The sequence below is a fragment of the Acartia tonsa genome, chromosome 12 (genome assembly GCF_053477335.1).
Source record: "Acartia tonsa isolate MP-2025a chromosome 12, ASM5347733v1, whole genome shotgun sequence".
Taxonomy (NCBI): Eukaryota; Metazoa; Arthropoda; class Copepoda; order Calanoida; family Acartiidae; genus Acartia; species Acartia tonsa.
Window position 1 is genome coordinate 43479154 of NC_137271.1, and position 18040 is coordinate 43497193.

The window sequence follows — 18040 nt, forward strand, 5'->3', positions numbered from 1 at the left end:
TCTCTATTGATTTTTCTTTTATTTGAATTTTTAAGCCCACAAATGACGGATCTCGAGTTTTAATTATGAAACATTTGTACTTATTATATTCTGTTAAAATCTTGTGATATCTCATATGAGGCCATATTTTTCCAAGAAATCAATATACATATAATGCTCCGCATTTATATGTATATTTGACCTTTCTATCATCTACGCGTGTAGGTTTTAGGCGATATTTAACTTATGTACTTTTGTAGAAGAGAGCTCCAGTTATCCAGGGATTTGGCATCCTCAATGCATCACGGAGATTTCCCCTGCACAACTGAACGTGACTAAACGGGAAACTCAACATACACTCCGGCCTGCTGATATATCCTACGCAGACCTACGTGTATCCCTTGCCATCCCTGTATGATCAGAAACGCCCCCTCAATACTTCAATACTCTCTGTAATTTTCCTATATGTATATTGATATAATATGTATTCATTAATTTTGTGTAAACTATACTTGTCTATTGAAAATACATCAGTTCCGCACAAACAGTTGTTAGTAGAGTATCAACTCCAATTTGTGGGCAGCTAATCCTAGCTGCAATTAATTATCCAGAAACATATAAAATCCCCTGTGGGTACTTGCGTGTAGTATTCGTTATTTAACTTAGCGGAGACGTACAAACGAAGGGAACGAGTTGCTTCGCTCTTGAATCGCTTCAGCCACAACGTTACCATTCCAACGTGAAGTGCCGCCACACCGCTCGAGGCGGGCTTTAATAGTTTTTAAAAAGCTATCTATTACGTCCGATCCGTTACAGTCAAACTGGTGGCAGCTGTGCTTGGATAAACCGCAGTGCTCAACAGGAGATTTACGTGGAAATTACCCCGAGGAACTACGGTAATTTCGGACGATTGTGTACATCCAGACGAGTTTTATGAGAACTGAGATCAGAAAGGACGAAGACCCCTGTGTTTGGAGACCAGTGTGGGACCATTCTGACGTCTGGGACATCAACTTGGTAAAATTTTCTTTAAATTTTGAAGAAATTTCGTTAAGTTTCGGAGATGGCGCAAGCTCAGCAGGCTGCCGATCTAGAACAGTTGAATTTGCAGCGTGCCATTCAAGAGGCACAGGCAGAAGGAGCGCCGAATGAGAACGCTCAGCTCATTGCGCTAGGCAATACCTGGTTGGAGAACCAGCGCCGGAAGCTTAACAAGCAGAATTTTCCCCGGTTTTGCAACCGAGCCGGAGAAGATTGGGATGGCCACAAGACAAAGATGGCCAATGCGTTTAGAATTGCCCGTCATCACCCATCGGATCAAGAGGGTAGGAAAGGCCAATACATCATGAGTCTCGACGGAGAAGCGTTCCAGATGGCCCGAGAAGTCGCCGACAACCAAGATGCGCTCACCCTTGAGCAGGTAATGGATAGGCTGGATGCCATATTCCTAGCACCATCAGATTCAGACATCAACAAGGACGCGTATAAGCAGTTGTCACAGGGCAAGAACGAGATTCCGCAGACGTACCTTGCCAAGAAAGAGCAGATGTGGTTGAAGGCCTACTCCCCAGACAACCGTGATCCAGGCCAATTCCGGAAAGAGGTAACCCTTGGTTTACGCCATCGAGAGGTACGGAAAAGAGTTTTCTGTCAGCTACCTAGTATTACCAGCATGGGTGTCCTACGGAATGTTATTATGAACGAGATTGCCACACAGCGCCAACTTATTCACCATGGAGATGCTGAAGATACCTCCATGGATGGCCTCGCCACGTCCAACCGTGTCATCTATCGCAACGACGGCACCGAGGATATGGAGGTCAACGCTGTCAGAGATGGAACCAGTAGCGTCAAGTGCTACAATTGTAACCAGACTGGCCATTATTCGCGTAATTGCCCTAAGAAGAAACAGCAAGCGAGTAAGGGTACGGGCGGTGCCACCAAGGACAAACCGAAAGGCAACTGTCGGAGGTGTGGCACGCCTGGCCATTGGCAGAAGACGTGTACTATTCCTGAGGACAAGCTGGCGAACGTGCGCAAGAGAAACCAGGAGAAGAACGCCAACAGCGGCGGACGCGGCCGACAATATCAAGATCGTGGCCGGCACGCCGTGCGAGAGATGCGTACCAACGAGCCTGGAGACGCCGACAGTGGCGTAGGAGATGATGATCAGGCGCAGTTCTATGGAGATGTCAACTGTCTGGAAGCAGTTGGCCACAGAAGCAAGACTTCAAAAAATGTGAGAGAGGGCTCCCGTCGGTAGGTCGGAGTCCCTCAGCAGCTGTAGACCCTACCACCCTCAATCAGATGCAAGGACGGAGAGGCGCCCGGGCCATGGTTAAGATCAGCCTGCGTGCAAATGGACCGACTGTGCGGACCTATGGTCTCATCGATACCGGTAACAAGTTGCACGAAGGAGTCGCCGTAAATGAGGAGTTAGCCCGGAAACTACAGTTGCCGATCGTTCCTTGCGAGTTATCAGTGGGAACAGCGGCGAATGGCGGCGATATGGACGTCATCGGCCGTGTGTACAACATCAGCGTCATCTTGGGAGATGACTGTCCTAGCTACATTCGAGAGGCTTTGGTTATACCTGAGCTTCGCACCCCCATCAATCTTGGGTGCAAGTGGGTCGAGGAGATTCGTGGAGTCCTAGATTACTCATCACCGGTGCAGGCAGCGTTGGTCGTGAAGCAGACGAGAGTTCCGCTTGTGCAGTCCATCGACTACGAGGTTCCAAGCACCTCAGAAGACGAAGAGCGGTCTGGAAAACCGCCGGGGGAGCACTCGCCCCCCAACCCTCAGATAAGTGTTTCATTACGAGCCTTCGAGGAGTTGAATGCAGAAATAAGTAGCTATAGTAGTGCCTTAAATGTTTGTACACCCACTTTTAAAGATTTATGTAAAGCAGAAGATAATTTTGCGAATGGTAATGTGCACCATTCACGTGAGTTTTTAGCACTTAAACCGGATTCCGTCGAATCATATGTTGCGCAACTTTCTTTTAAGCACAAAGCAAAAGCAGATTTTGAGCGCAAAAACGTTTGGACACGTAATGTCAAGGGACCGCTTCGTAATTCCCAAGGGCCGGCCGTTCGTTTGAAAACCGTCGCAGTAGGTAAACGGCCGCGTCCTGTCCGTTTGTCCGTCCAAGCGACTAGGATTCTCGCGCCAGAGTCAGTGTCTGTCGTTAATTTTCTTCCTAGCCGAGAACTCCGACCGCAAGCGATTGTCATGGTAGAAGAGACCGTTTTAGATGATAGTCCAGTGCGTGTGTTGGAAGGAGTATACAGAGCCCAGCAAAATGGGATAGTCCGCATCCCTGTCGTCAATTTGCAGGAGGCGCCGTGCATTGCATCGGCCGGGTGTGTGTTCACCGCCGAGATTTGTGAGGACAGCAGTATGGTAATCAACACCGAAAGTTTGGTGTTGAGAGAGCCCCATGAAGTTATTCAGTCAATGTCCGAGAGCAAGACGAGCGACGCCACCAAGCCCATGACGAAGGAGCAGATGGAGAACCCCACGTTCAAGGAAGTTTGGGAGGACCTGGAGATGGAGGACAACGAGCTACTGAACGAGCACCCCGATGTCAAGAAGCAAGTCAAGGAGCTCATTTACGAATACAGAGACATATTCAGTCGAGAGGCCCCTGGGCACACAGACCTGGTAACAATGAAGTTGAAGCTTAAGCCAGGGACGGAGCCCATCAGGCAGAGGTACAGGGAGTTGAACCCTAAGATGTTGAAGGATCTGGAGGCACAGATGGCCGACTGGCTCAACCAAGGAGTGATCGAGCCGAGTTCATCGCCATGGGCGAGCCCCCTTGTTCCTGTGCGCAAGAAGGATGGGAAGATCAGATGGGCAGTGGACTTCCGCAGGTTAAACAGTTGCTTAGAGCAAGATAGTTACCCGCTGCCGAGGATACAAACTCTATTGGACCGCGCAGGAGGACATCGTGTATATTCAACGCTAGATGCCACAGCCGCCTACTTCAACATCTCCATCGATCCAGCATCCAGGGAGCTGACGGCTTTTGCCACGCCAACGGGTTTGTGGCAATTCCGCCGCATGCCCTTTGGCATCAGCACAGCACCAGCGGTGTACAGCAGATTCATCAGTACCGCCATGAACCCGCTGGGAAGCGAGGTAGCGCAATGCTACCTCTATGATGTAATATCGTATAACCTGAGAGTTGCGGATCATGTACCACAGATGCGACAGGTTTTTGAGGCCCACCGCAAGGCTGGAATCAAGCTGAAGGCAAAGAAGAGCAAGCTGTTCCAGAAGAAGATACAGTATCTTGGCCACATGCTAAGTCACGAGGGTATCGGTATGGTGCCAGAGTATGTGGAACGTATCAAGAACTGGCCGCCGCCCTCAACTGTCGCCGAGTTGAATAGTGTCCTTGGTTTTTACGGGTACTACCGGACCTTCATACCGGAGTACGCCGACTTGACGTGTGAAATGAATGCACAGAAGAAGGCCACGAAGCTAGAGTGGACCCCAGGGATGGATGAGCAGTTCCAGCAGTTGAAGGACAAGTTCCAGAATGCCCCCATCCGCGCTGTGCCTGATTTTGAAGCGGATACCCCATTTCAACTGACCACCGACTACTCCGGAAGAGCAATCAGTGCGATCCTGAGTCAGGTTCAGAATGGCGCCGAGAGATTGATCGCCGCCATGGGACGTAAGACGACTGGCGCGGAGCAAAGATATCCCTCATGGAAAGGAGAAGCCTCCGCAGTTATCTATGGCATCAGAAAGTTTCGGACAATCCTGAGCTTCAAGCCGTTCCAAATTAATACGGATAACAGCGCCCTCAAGCAGTTGAAGTCACTGAAGAAGAACACTGGCATGATGGCCAGGTGGACTGAGGAGCTGGCTGGGTACGAATTCCGTGTGGTTCATCGGCCGGGGAGACTCAATACCAACGCCGACGCGTTAAGCCGGCGTACCGATGCTGACATGCCAGACCCCACAGCCGAGGAAGAGGCTGAGCAGGAAGAGTACGTCGGAGCTGTAGATGATCCTGCCGACGAGCTTCCTGACCGCAGAGAACGGTACCGCGACCGAGTGTACCGACATCAATTAGACGACCCTATTTTAGAAAAGGTTCGTAGATGGATTGGCATTGACCGGCGTGCACCAGACAAGGCAACCCTGCGTGGAGAGAGTAGGGACGTGCACCGGCTGGCTGAGATTTTTGACACTCTGCGCATTGCAGAAGATGGAGTTATTGAGCAGGAGATCAACACCTTCACAGGGAAGCGACGCAGAATCATGGTCCCTTTGTCCCTGAGAGAGGAAGTGTTCACTCACTGCCACAGAACTACCACAGGAGCGCATTTTGGCATGCACTCCACCATATCGAAGTTTTTGAGGAATTTTTATTATGTGGGACATCAAGCAGACATCCGCCTGAGGATCGCCGTCTGTCATGACTGCGTTCAGAAGAACATCAAGGCCAACATCAAGATAGGAGCGCACGTACCCATCCAAAACGGGTACCCGCTCCAGACGATCTACATGGATGTGGTAGGCAAGTTCGATACAACCCCAGAAGGATACAATTTTATCCTGACGCTACAGGACGGATGGTCACGCTTCGTTCAGGCGTACCCCTTGAAACAGAAGACCGCCGATGAGGTCGCCACGACGATTATGGACAAGTTCATTTGTACCTTTGGATGCCCGCAGGCATTCCACAGTGACCAGGGAAAAGAGTTCTGCAACACCATCATGAAGAAACTCTTGCAGAAGCTCGGTGTTAAGCACGAGCTAGGCCCCGTGGCGAACCCCCAGAGCAACCTTATAGAGAGGTGGCACCGGACCATGGAAGAGACGCTGAGAACCGTGATCCAAGGACGGGAGACTCTATGGCCAGAGTACTTACCTGGAGTTGTCCTGGCGTACAACACGAGGATCCACAGCAGCACCGGCGTGACCCCCTTTCTTGCCTTCCAGGGTAGAGAGGCTACTCTACCCGCGGATTTGATTTTGCGGTTACCAAACCCTGACGATGACAAGGATATTCCCACAGCCGTGAGAAATTTATTGGACAGATACACGACCATGTATGAAGCCATGGCGAAGAGTCAAGCAAGCACCATTCGAAGAAATGCTTTGCAGTATCACGGAAATCGCGAATTTCGAGTAGGCGATAAAGTTTTTTATTTGGCACCCAACCATGGTAAAGCAAAGAAGAAGATGACCAAACATTGGAGTGGACCATACTTAATTACCGAGAAGTGTGCCGACGTTTTATACAAGATTCAGACAATACCAGCGGGAGAAAAGGAGGACTTGGTTGTGCATGTTGGTCGGTTAAAACCATATTACCCCCCAGCAATGACAGATGGAGACCCAACTTCTCCCCCAGAACCATTTGAAGAAGACGGAGATGAGGCAGGGGAGCAAATTCCCTTGAATCCAGAAAGGCAGGCGAAGCCGCCTAATCCAAGAGTTGATTTCCCAAATGGGGATGACAGCGATGAAGAGGGAGGACCCCCCATTAGACCGGGAGGAGCACCACCACCACCGCCCAACATTGACCCCCTCAACCTTCCCCTACCGGATACACCACCGCCCAGATCACCAACGATGCAGCGCACACCGCGCAGAGAGCAGAGTGAGAAGAGAGGGAGAGAGAGAGATCAATCTTGCGAACCGTCCGGTTCGGGCACTCAACGGAGAGATGCCAAGCGAACCCCCGATAGAGAGAGAAGCCCGAGAAGAAGCTCGCCCCCGCAGACACCGCGCCGAGATAGAGAGCGCGAGCGAGCTACGTACACATACCCTTCCGCACCCCGGGTAGAGAAGCGCGCTCTGAGCGACAATGAAGAGCCGTCCACGGACTCACCCGAAAAAGGGGAGAGGGTTAAATCCGGAGGAAAGAAGCAGAGGAGTGGGACACTTTGGCAACAGCAAGTGGAAGAGAGCAAAGAGGTGCTAGACAGCTCGGACGAGGATATGGACCCGCCTGCAGTGGCTACACTTGCGCGGACAATCAGAATCCCCGTCAAACGCGGAGCAAAGCTGCCGTACAAGGGTACGAAAGAGAGTGCGGGCCATGACATATACTGCCCCGCCCACACAATCCTTCCCCCTGGACAACAAACTTGCGTCCCTCTCAAGCTACACACCCGTGTACCCCCCGGATATTTTCTTAAACTCTTTGGCCGTTCAAGCATAGAACGGGAAGGAGTAATTTTACTGGCAGGATTAGTGGACAGCGACTACACCGGCGAGATACAAGCAGTCTTCTGGAACTTGAGTACCGAAGCAGTGGAGTTCAACAAGAATCAACGAGTGTGTCAAGCGGTGATCCTAGAGACTCGCGAGGTGGAATTTTATCATGTCGATAATCTTCCTACCACTGATCGCGGTGCTAACGGCTTCGGTAGCACCAACCAGTGAGGCATATTCATTAGACATAGTAGATTGCACAAACCCGTCCACCATCAAGAAATTCAACAAGGAAACAATATGCAGAGCAGAGGAACCTACACAAGAAGTTCCAGTGAAGGAGCGCTACACAATTCTACAGAGGCCAACCCTGACGAAGGTACACGGATACTCCTGCGAAGTGAGGGTATCCTTGTACCATTTCAAGTGCGGAGTTTGGGGCCACCTCAAGTTACAACAGGTACCCCAAACTATGAGGCACGAGGAAATTACTGCAGAAAATTGCCGCCGCATGTCACTAGTGCAGGAATATCAAATTTCTGGCTACGGTGACCCGATCAAAGTGAAACTTAACCGCCCAACCTACGTTTCGGCAACCCTAGCCGGATCCCTAAAGATGGAAGACGACAAGATCACCTGCATTGGGCAGACCATCCGCATGGGCGATACGATCCATTATAACACCCTGAAGTTAGCTGAGTACCAGATTCTACTTAAAGAAGAAACTTTTCTGGTTAGCAACAACAAGGTAGAGAGTGAAACTGATCATCTATCTCTACCATGTCCATATCATAAAGGGGAGTGCATCACTGGCGCTGCAACATTCGTCTGGAATATCAACGACAGCTCCTGCACTCTACAGATGGTCAACACCATCAACCCCCTCACCACCATGGACACCTACCTAGTGGACCACCAGCAACAAGTTTTACTCAACACTACAGGCGCAATGAAATTAATGCATTGCCCCTTTAATGTCATCACCACGGACCACGACGGCATCTACCTGGGCAAGACCAGCGAACTCAGCAGACTCGCCACCATCGACCCCGGACAAATAGATGTAAATCTTCAAGCTGCAGTACATTTAAATTATTTAGCCTACAGTATGCGCCAGACCTTCAGCCAACTAGATGTAACACTACGGAAGACCATATGCGAAACCCATTACCATGGAAAGTCAGACCAACCAGTGCTGCTACACGAGCAGACTTACGGACTCTTGAAGGGAGACCTGTTGATGACCTTCCAGTGTACCAAGAGGACTCAGAAGATCAAGGACGACATCAATTGCTATCAAGATATACCTTTGGATCCTGATGGTTATGCAGATGCTGCAACTAAACATTATAAGTTGCATTCTACAAGGGTAACGTGTTCAGCGACTTTCCCCCTAACTGTCAAGTCTAAAGAAGGCTGGATTCAGCTGACTCCCGCCATCATCAAGACTCAGGCCCCCATGGAGATGACCATCGACACCCCTTTAGTTAACTGGACGGATTTCAGCCATGGAGGAATCTACACGGAAAGAGAGAGAGCTGAATGGTTACACACCCTCACCTTCCCCTCCTACACCGAGGCAAGCCTGAAGGAGATCACCTACGGACTATGCATTGGAGATGGAAACTGTAACCAACTTTCTACCAACAACCTACCCCTGTACACCCTTGAGAATCTAGTGCCGGACATGGAACGCAAACTTGATTTGTGGAGCAGCGTCAAGAGCTGGCTCCATGAATACGGCGACCTAATGGCATTTGCATGCCTGGTCATCCTAGGGCTAAAATTTATAACTGATCTGATATGCATTATCCTCACATTCCTACGTGTAGGACCTGGAGCCGCCATCGCCTTAATTGCCCACCTTTATCTTTATAACAAGCATTCCTACCAGAAACTTATGAGAAAGAAGAAGGCCGATACCAGAACTGAGAGGCGAGAACCTACGACAACAGCAGAGACAACGTCGCTATTACCAACGACATCAACCCCGAAGATCCAGATGACAGAGATACAGCCCATCATGTTAGATCCTGCATCCTTGCCATCATACAACACTGCGACTAAAACATCTAGGCTATCAACCTTAATACCATGACATCGCAATAGGTAATATTGGCCGACCAGTCTATTGTCTTTGCCAATTTGAGCGTTATGTTATCTGGCACGTCTGTTCGCCAGATAAAAAGGGGAGAAAATGTAGTGGGTCTTACTTGAGATACTTGTAAAATAAGCAGAATGGCATTTTCGTGATCCTAAACGAGTGGACAGATTTTTATGAAATTAGTACCATTTTAAAGCGTTAATTTTTCTCTATTGATTTTTCTTTTATTTGAATTTTTAAGCCCACAAATGACGGATCTCGAGTTTTAATTATGAAACATTTGTACTTATTATATTCTGTTAAAATCTTGTGATATCTCATATGAGGCCATATTTTTCCAAGAAATCAATATACATATAATGCTCCGCATTTATATGTATATTTGACCTTTCTATCATCTACGCGTGTAGGTTTTAGGCGATATTTAACTTATGTACTTTTGTAGAAGAGAGCTCCAGTTATCCAGGGATTTGGCATCCTCAATGCATCACGGAGATTTCCCCTGCACAACTGAACGTGACTAAACGGGAAACTCAACATACACTCCGGCCTGCTGATATATCCTACGCAGACCTACGTGTATCCCTTGCCATCCCTGTATGATCAGAAACGCCCCCTCAATACTTCAATACTCTCTGTAATTTTCCTATATGTATATTGATATAATATGTATTCATTAATTTTGTGTAAACTATACTTGTCTATTGAAAATACATCAGTTCCGCACAAACAGTTGTTAGTAGAGTATCAACTCCAATTTGTGGGCAGCTAATCCTAGCTGCAATTAATTATCCAGAAACATATAAAATCCCCTGTGGGTACTTGCGTGTAGTATTCGTTATTTAACTTAGCGGAGACGTACAAACGAAGGGAACGAGTTGCTTCGCTCTTGAATCGCTTCAGCCACAACGTTACCATTCCAACGTGAAGTGCCGCCACACCGCTCGAGGCGGGCTTTAATAGTTTTTAAAAAGCTATCTATTACGTCCGATCCGTTACAACGTCACATGGATCATTTTTGACACAATTTTAACACAATTTGGGCTTTGTTCTTCCCAAGTAAAACTTTTTTTCTTTGTTGCTATTTAAGGAAACCTTCAATCAGTCAATAAAGCTGTTTTTAATTGTTTTACTTTGTGGTACCTTATTTTTATATGTATGAGAAAAATGGTATTTTTTTATTACTTTTAATACTTCATTCTTTTTACAAACATATACTACAAAATAGTTTGTTGGATCATTTTAGGTTTAACTACAAAATTGTGGTAATTTGTTAGTGTTATAAAGTTGAATTTGATGCATTTTTTTTTAGAGTTTTAACACTTTTACACTGTCATTTCACAACTTTTATAAACTATACTGTAAAAAATTATTCTTTTCTATTAAAATTTTGGGTTATAGTTCCTTTTCGTTACAACGCCTCTTAAGGGGCGTTTCGTCCTATTTCTACAGTAGCTTTCCTCCTATTTCTAGCCCCTGTGGGATGCTCTAACCCTGTAGGGCCATTATCCTAACCCAAATCACCTAGCCTAACCTGAAATAACCTATCAAAAGCTTCTGTGAAAATACGACAAAACGCCCCTTAAATTTTTTTTACAGTGTAGAAATTGTTTAGAAAAGTTTTTATACATTGCAGTGCATATATTATCACTACAGCTGTTTTGCTTTGCCACTAGCCTCCACTATGGGTAGTCCTAGTAAAATCTTAGGTTTGTATGATACATAAAAAACACTCCTTTTATTATTCCCATGAATGTATATTGTAAAAAATACAACTGTGGTTTTTAATGACATTGGTTAATACTTTTCATAAAGACTTTTTTTATTCACAGTTTTAATTATAATCCTTGCTTTAGAAATAGATGGTGAAAGAATAACCAGTTCTCTACTACTTTATTCTATGTATCCTAGAGACTCGGGCAGGTAGCTAAATTTGTTCTAGTAGCAACATCATATATGCCCTAGAATTTTATTTTAATTGATAATCTATTAGTATTATCTGTCTATCCATCTATCAATATATTTATCTTGAAATTCATCTATTTATCAACCTATTCATCTATCAATCTATTAATCTTAAAGTTCATCTTTTTATCCACCTATTCATCTATCAATCTATTAATCTATTAATCTTGAAATTCATCTTTTTATCCACCTATTCATCTATCCATCTCTCAATCTATTAATCTTGAAATTCATCTATTTATCAACCTATTCATCTATCAATCTATTAATCTTAAAATTCATCTTTTTACCCACCTATTCATCTATCAATCTATTAATCTATTAATCTTGAAATTCATCTTTTTATCCACCTATTCATCTATCGATCTATTTATCTTAAAATTCATCTTTTTACCCACCTATTCATCTATCAATCTATTAATCTATTAATCTTGAAATTCATCTTTTTATCCACCTATTCATCTATCGATCTATTTATCTTAAAATTCATCTATCTAACCGCCTATTCATCTATCTATGTCTATTTCTTTATCTATGCAGGGAAGAGGGGGAAATTTGGTTGTTTATTACACTAGTCCCTAAAGTAATAACGCTTTCTCATTGGTTTGCCTGACAACTTTGGTAACTTATTTGATTCATTAAGCTAAGTGTACAAACGTTTGTAATCGATTGATTATCAATATAACAATCTTCCTTTTAATCTAGGTATACATGTGAAGCCTTTAACATAGGAGGAAATGTTTCTACAGAATTTAACATTCAAATTGTGGATGTCAATTTGTTCTATGAAATTTTCAGGTAATTAGTGGATAGCTTATTAGATAAAAATTAAAAAAATAGGTATTCATAACCAGGGCTCGGCAGCCGCGACTAAGCCTCAAATTAAAACCTTTTGGTTGCTTTTACTGAGGGAGGGACTGCAATTGTTTGTTCAGGTTTAAACTTCCAGCAGATTTTTAATATTATGAAAGTTTGATTTCCCTTAAGATTACAACAAGCGGCTGACGCGCGTCTGCCGAGCCCAGAAAAATAATAACTCAATGATAATAAATTTGTATGTTTAGGTTAAAGATTTACATCGTTCTATCAGGTAAATAATTCTTATCATAATAAACAAAGGAATATATTTTTTTTAAATGCAAAAACTGAATTTAAATAATTACTTTTGGATACAACAAGGATGACAAAATCCATAAGTAGCGAAGCTTAAAAATTATGACTGGATATCGGGAAAAATATTACTATAGAGCAGTGTCATGCAATAAACATTAAACTTGATAAAACAGGGAAATCACGAAACCTTTAAATTCACGCAACCTTAAAATCACGTAAACTTAAAAATCTTAATAAAACTTCAGCTGTCTATCTTGAAGAGGAGCCGAGTAAAACACGTTTCCCCCATAGAGTTATGGAAGGACGGACAGACAAAGTAAATTATTGAGTAGCTTTGCAACTAAAAAAATATACTTAAGCTTTAGGATTGGGTCGGATATCCGGCCATTTAAAAAACCGGCTGGATACAGGATATTGAAACTATCCGGATACCAAATATCTGGCTGATTTCTAATGCCGGATATTTCGGTAATTTACCAGATATCCGGCATCAGCCGGATATCCGGTATCCGGCCCAATACTAATAGACTTAAAGGTTATTGTTATTTTAGGAGCTGGATGTGTTTTGTTGGTGTTTACATTATTTCTTATTGGATATAATTACAAGTTTAGATACAACAAAATCAAATATTCTAATCAGCTTATTATATCAGGTATCTATCTATCTATTCATAATATTTGTCTATCTATCTCTTTACTCAATGTATTTCCTTTTTGATATTGTTACTTTTTGGCTTTTCTAAAATTAGGGTCTGTTCATCCGTCCGGAACGGTTAGCTCTTTTCGTTAATTGAGACATGTTAGAATTGTCCTATTGATTTTTAACTTTGCATGATGATTCCTACAAAAGTTACTTTCCTATTCATCCAATTTTTGGAGTAATGATTCCTATTACAGCAAGGTGCAATATTATAAAAACGAAGTATCTCTATAATACAGTCCTAAAAATGTAAGTAAACTTTAAACCTTATCCTTAATTTATGCAGTTTTGCAACAAATTTACTTACAATTTTGTTTAGACTTTATATTCTGCTTTTCAGTTCTGACACTCTACAAGGGCTCATATTCGTCTGTCATACCGTTTTAAAGCTTTACTTGTCATCCTTGTTTTTTTTTAGATAATCAAGAGACTCAATGGTTACAGCTTTTGCCTGATAACACAAGGAACAATTTTTCTTACATTTCTGTAAGATTTTAATTAAAAAGAACCTTATCTAATTTTATAAAATAGCTAATAATGATATATCAAAATAAAAATAATGATTTTTCTAGCTTTAGTTTAAGGTTATTCTTTTTAAATTAGCATTTTTATAAAAATTGATTAAACTTCCTGTTAAATTTTAAAGTAAAATGTACACCCATCATGCATTTATATTATTACAAAACTGGGGCATATTAGGTTTTTTAAAATTTGAGAGGGTGGATTTAATAGAAATTATTTATTATTATAGGTGTTTGTTAGCCCAATAACAGTTTTAAAGTTGCTATAGGATTTTGTTTGGTGTACACAGTTGTTTAATAGTTGTCTAAGGTTGTTTTTAGGTTCTTCTAAGTTGTCTGGGGTTGTATCTAGTTGTTTTAGTAGTTGTGCATGGTTTTCAGAGATCTAAATACACAATATTACTCCTTCTGTTGATCACAATTAATGGTTGAAACTTAATGACCAACTAATCAAAATATAATACAAGGCCCCAAAGTTTTAAAGCCAACAAATAAGGAAACATTATAGCTACTAGTGTAATAAACAGCACAATGTACCCTCCCTCCCTTATGGTTTAAATGTAGGTTTCTAAATATTTTTTTTGTGGTGCATATATAATATTTCATAGTCATCTCTTGTGTACGCCCTAATTGAGAGGGAAAACTAAGTACCCTGAATGCCTATGTAGTTTGCATTCAAGTCATTCATGTGTACAACAGAGATCAAGGGGACGGTAAACCTAACAAAGTAATTATGTGATCCTAGATTACTTATGCTTTTTAGCTCAATGGTAAATATTAGAAAAAATCACATAAAAATAAATATTCTAGAACAGATGTTTATTGCGTAGTATTATTGACAGCTTTCCGCAGATATCATAATGAAAAATTACAAGATTAAAACCAGTTTTGTCAGCCCCAAGGGGCCAAATGCCTGGGCTAACAAAACTGGTATTAATTTTCATATTAATATTCGCGAAAAATTGTCTGTAATATGATGCTCTACATGAGATTTCAGTTTGGCTGAGAACTGGTTCAAAATTAATTGGCTTTAAGCCATACTGGAAAATAATAATCAAAGTTTTCAAACTACAATTATGATTAGATATTTGCTCATTAACTTATTCCTTAATTTTTGATCATGTGTGTATTTGTATGTTACAACTCTCTTTATCAAAACTTTAATTAGAATAATTCCTTCAGAGCAAGTTAAGATAGAGTATTATGAACATGAACAGGCACAAAAATTAGGGTACTTAAAACATAGTACAGGTCAGAAAAAAATATTCTTTGTAGGATACATAAGAATATCCTAATATATAAAGTTAGTAAGCTTTTTTTTGTCTGTAGGGAATGATATCAGTAACGGCTAAACTGATATTGTGCTCCTTTATATGGAAGCTTATTATGGGTGCCGGGATGGTTTTTGGTTATTACATTTTTATAAAAATTCTGGGCATGGTTTAAGGCTAATTTTTTGCCCTTTCTATATTCCTTTAAATATAGAGTCCCTAGATGCTAGGGGCGGAGCTGCTAGCATAGAATCAACTAGCAGATCAAAACAGACTGAAATTCTTGTAATTGGAGTAAATTGTATAAATTAAAATTATCTTTTTGAATGCAATTAATTTTATATCCTTCATTTTATTAAATACTTATTCATTTCACTGAATATGAAAAAGATACAAAGAAAATGTTCTTTATGACGGTGAATTAATGCAAAGTTTTCATAATAATTAGTTTTTGTAACTTTCATAATTCTTTATATTTAAAGCTAGCCTACTGACTATCTGAATAATTTCTTATGAAAGATAAAACCAAACAAACTTATTATTCACTTTAAGGAAATTAAACAAAACATAATTAAATTAAAATTGTAACTTGTTAAATCATGTAAACTTTAGAAATTAATAAAATGCAACAGTGCATAGAAAATCATTATTAAGTAGCTAAGGACTGAAAGATATCTAATTTAAAAAAAAAGTTAAGATTTAATACTTGAGCAAATGTGTAAGAAGTAAAGATGTAAATCCAGGAAAATGATTTAATTCAGATGCAAATCTAAAGTTGAAGTTAGATAAGGTCAACTAACAATGACTTTAATAATAGTTTCCTTATTCTAATATTTTATCATGATTCATTTGAAAAATATTAATAATAATGTAGAAAACTATAAACATTTTTTGTTGGTATATAAAAAAATACAGTAGGAAATAATAAGAAAAATTTTAGGAGTTTGAATGAACTTTGTAAGACATTCACATTAGTAAAGTCAGCCCTTGAAATTCTAAAGTACACCTAATTAAGAATTATGTAGGTGGGACTTTACCTCAAGAAGGAAATTTTAAACTTCATAAGAACAAATCCTTAAGTGCTTAAGTAAATTTAATTTTAAACTTTACGCTTTAAGAAAATATGCAATGCACTTACATTTGAATACTGACCAACCTATTTTCCAGGAAAAAAATGAAAATAGATAATGTTTTTGTGTAATATCTATAAAGAAATTGTTTTTGTTAATCAGCAGTGTCCACAGTTCTCCTTCACTTGCAAGGTTTTCTTATGCCTATAACAGGTAAATCATTATAATCATTACAGATAAAATAAATTACATGATAATACTATGGAATTAAATGAAAATGTAGACCTAAATATTATTGTTTGATTTTGTTCTTTTTTTTGTAGACATGATTATTTTCTGGTAGCTTCAAGTGAAAATTCTCAGGTAATCTCAATGAAAAATTTGTATGATTTACTATGTCGCTTTAATCTTGTTTAAGACAAAGATTAAAATATTCCTAAAACAATAATTGTATTTCTAAACCACAAGTTAATTGTAAAATGTGCATCTTCTATATGAAAGTAATTGTGTTTTTGGTAGTAAGTTTCAGTTACAAACCATTCAGTAAGAAAAGTTTCAGTTACAAATTTCATGTTCATTTTATATATAATTTTTGTGAAATTGTGGCTGATATAGTAAGTGAAAAAAATCACATATACACAGTATGAGTTATTCCTACATTAATATACAATAAATTTATGAAGTTTATTTTATATATAGTTAACATTAAGCAATTTTTCTAAATATTGAAAAATGAGTTCTTTGTTGTCGTAGGAGATTTTAAGAAATGACAAGCATCAGATACAACCAAACACACCCCAAAAGCAAGTTTATTCACCGTCGCAAGAGCCTTACACACCCACAAGACAACTGTTGAGTCCATCTGAACACCCATATGCTCCATCCATACAACCATACTCATCCACGGAGCTACTCTATTCATCTACTCATCATTTTACCAGGGATACAAGGGATTACAATTTATTTATATTTTGTAGACATAAAAGTTGTAAAAGATTAAATCCTTATAATAAAGTAAGAGGATGTGTGTTTGTTTGTACCAAAGGATCTAACCACTGAACCGATCGGGTTCTCCTTAATAGGATATCATCACATAGGTCCCAGGAAGTTTTATGACTTTTTTTGGGAGGAGGGTACCACCACCACCCTCCCAAGAGAAATCACAAAAATCGAATTTTTTTTTAATATTCTTGGTTTTACTAAGAGAGTTCAACACAACATATAGGTCAACGCAACATAGACATATTTGAAATATAAAAAAAAACATTTAAAGTGCTAGTGAAGGGGCATAGCCGCTAGTATAACATATTATACTTTATGAATCATTAGTTGTTAGAATTGATTAACTTAGTTTTAATCTTATTGCAAGAAGTAAAACAATTAACCCATTAGTGCCGAGCGCCACTTTTATGGGCCGATCGAGCTGAAAGTTTCAGGGAAGCTTTATAATGGTCAAAGCGGAATTCATATTTTTTTGTTTAGCTCTAGTGGCGTGCACAGGAAAGTTGCAAAAAAACCCGGTTCGGCTCGGCCATAAATACCAACCAGGCATTATTACCCGTTTTTGGTGCTTTCCCCTGGTGTTAAAACCCGGTTTTCCTGTAAAAACCCGGTTATTTTGACCAAAAATCGAAAAATGTAATTTTTGAACGCCAAAAGTGAGATGAGCACTTTTTAGAACTTTGATACGATCCGTAATTGAAAACTACACAACCTCATGTAATCTATAGAGCTACAAGTATAATAGGAAGCGATTTATTTTAAATTTCGTGTTTAGCCGGCGATTTCGGGTAAAAAAACCATGTTTTGTTGTTGTTGTCAAAAAAGATCTATTAGTGAAACCGGGTAATAAAAATTTCAGACTCCAAATGGAAATGCCGAACCGGGCCTATATAGGGCATAAAAAAACGATAAAAAAATCATATAAAAAATAATAATTTAAATAAAACAAATTCACAAATAGATGTACTTGTCAATAAACTTTAGATTTAACGAAAAAAATCAGCAACTTTACTATAAAAACAAAAAAGTTAGATGGGGTATTTTGAATATTCATGATTTTCAAACTTTGTTGATCTATACCGGCAAACGGAAGTAAGCAAAACTGCCTGCTCCAGGGGGAAATGAAAGCC

The 18040-nt window shown here is 40.7% G+C and overlaps 1 protein-coding gene and 1 long non-coding RNA gene across 2 annotated transcripts in view; both read left to right on the top strand.

The window, feature by feature from the left end:
• Positions 1 to 13653, top strand: part of LOC145333845 (uncharacterized) — a 53062-nt gene extending 39409 nt beyond the window's left edge. Inside the window, exons 16-20 of the mRNA XM_080179104.1 lie at positions 11125 to 11191; positions 11939 to 12031; positions 12298 to 12323; positions 12898 to 12999; positions 13465 to 13653. Coding sequence (XP_080035230.1) covers positions 11125 to 11191; positions 11939 to 12031; positions 12298 to 12323; positions 12898 to 12999; positions 13465 to 13544 — 368 coding nt within the window. The 3' untranslated portion in view covers positions 13545 to 13653. The remainder of the gene's footprint in view (positions 1 to 11124; positions 11192 to 11938; positions 12032 to 12297; positions 12324 to 12897; positions 13000 to 13464) is intronic.
• A 2413-nt stretch (positions 13654 to 16066) lies between these two features.
• On the top strand, positions 16067 to 16843 carry LOC145333596 (uncharacterized). Its single transcript, XR_013884546.1, has 3 exons — positions 16067 to 16121; positions 16232 to 16271; positions 16662 to 16843. It is a non-coding gene; the product is annotated as an uncharacterized LOC145333596 (long non-coding RNA).
• The last annotated feature ends 1197 nt before the right edge of the window (positions 16844 to 18040 follow it).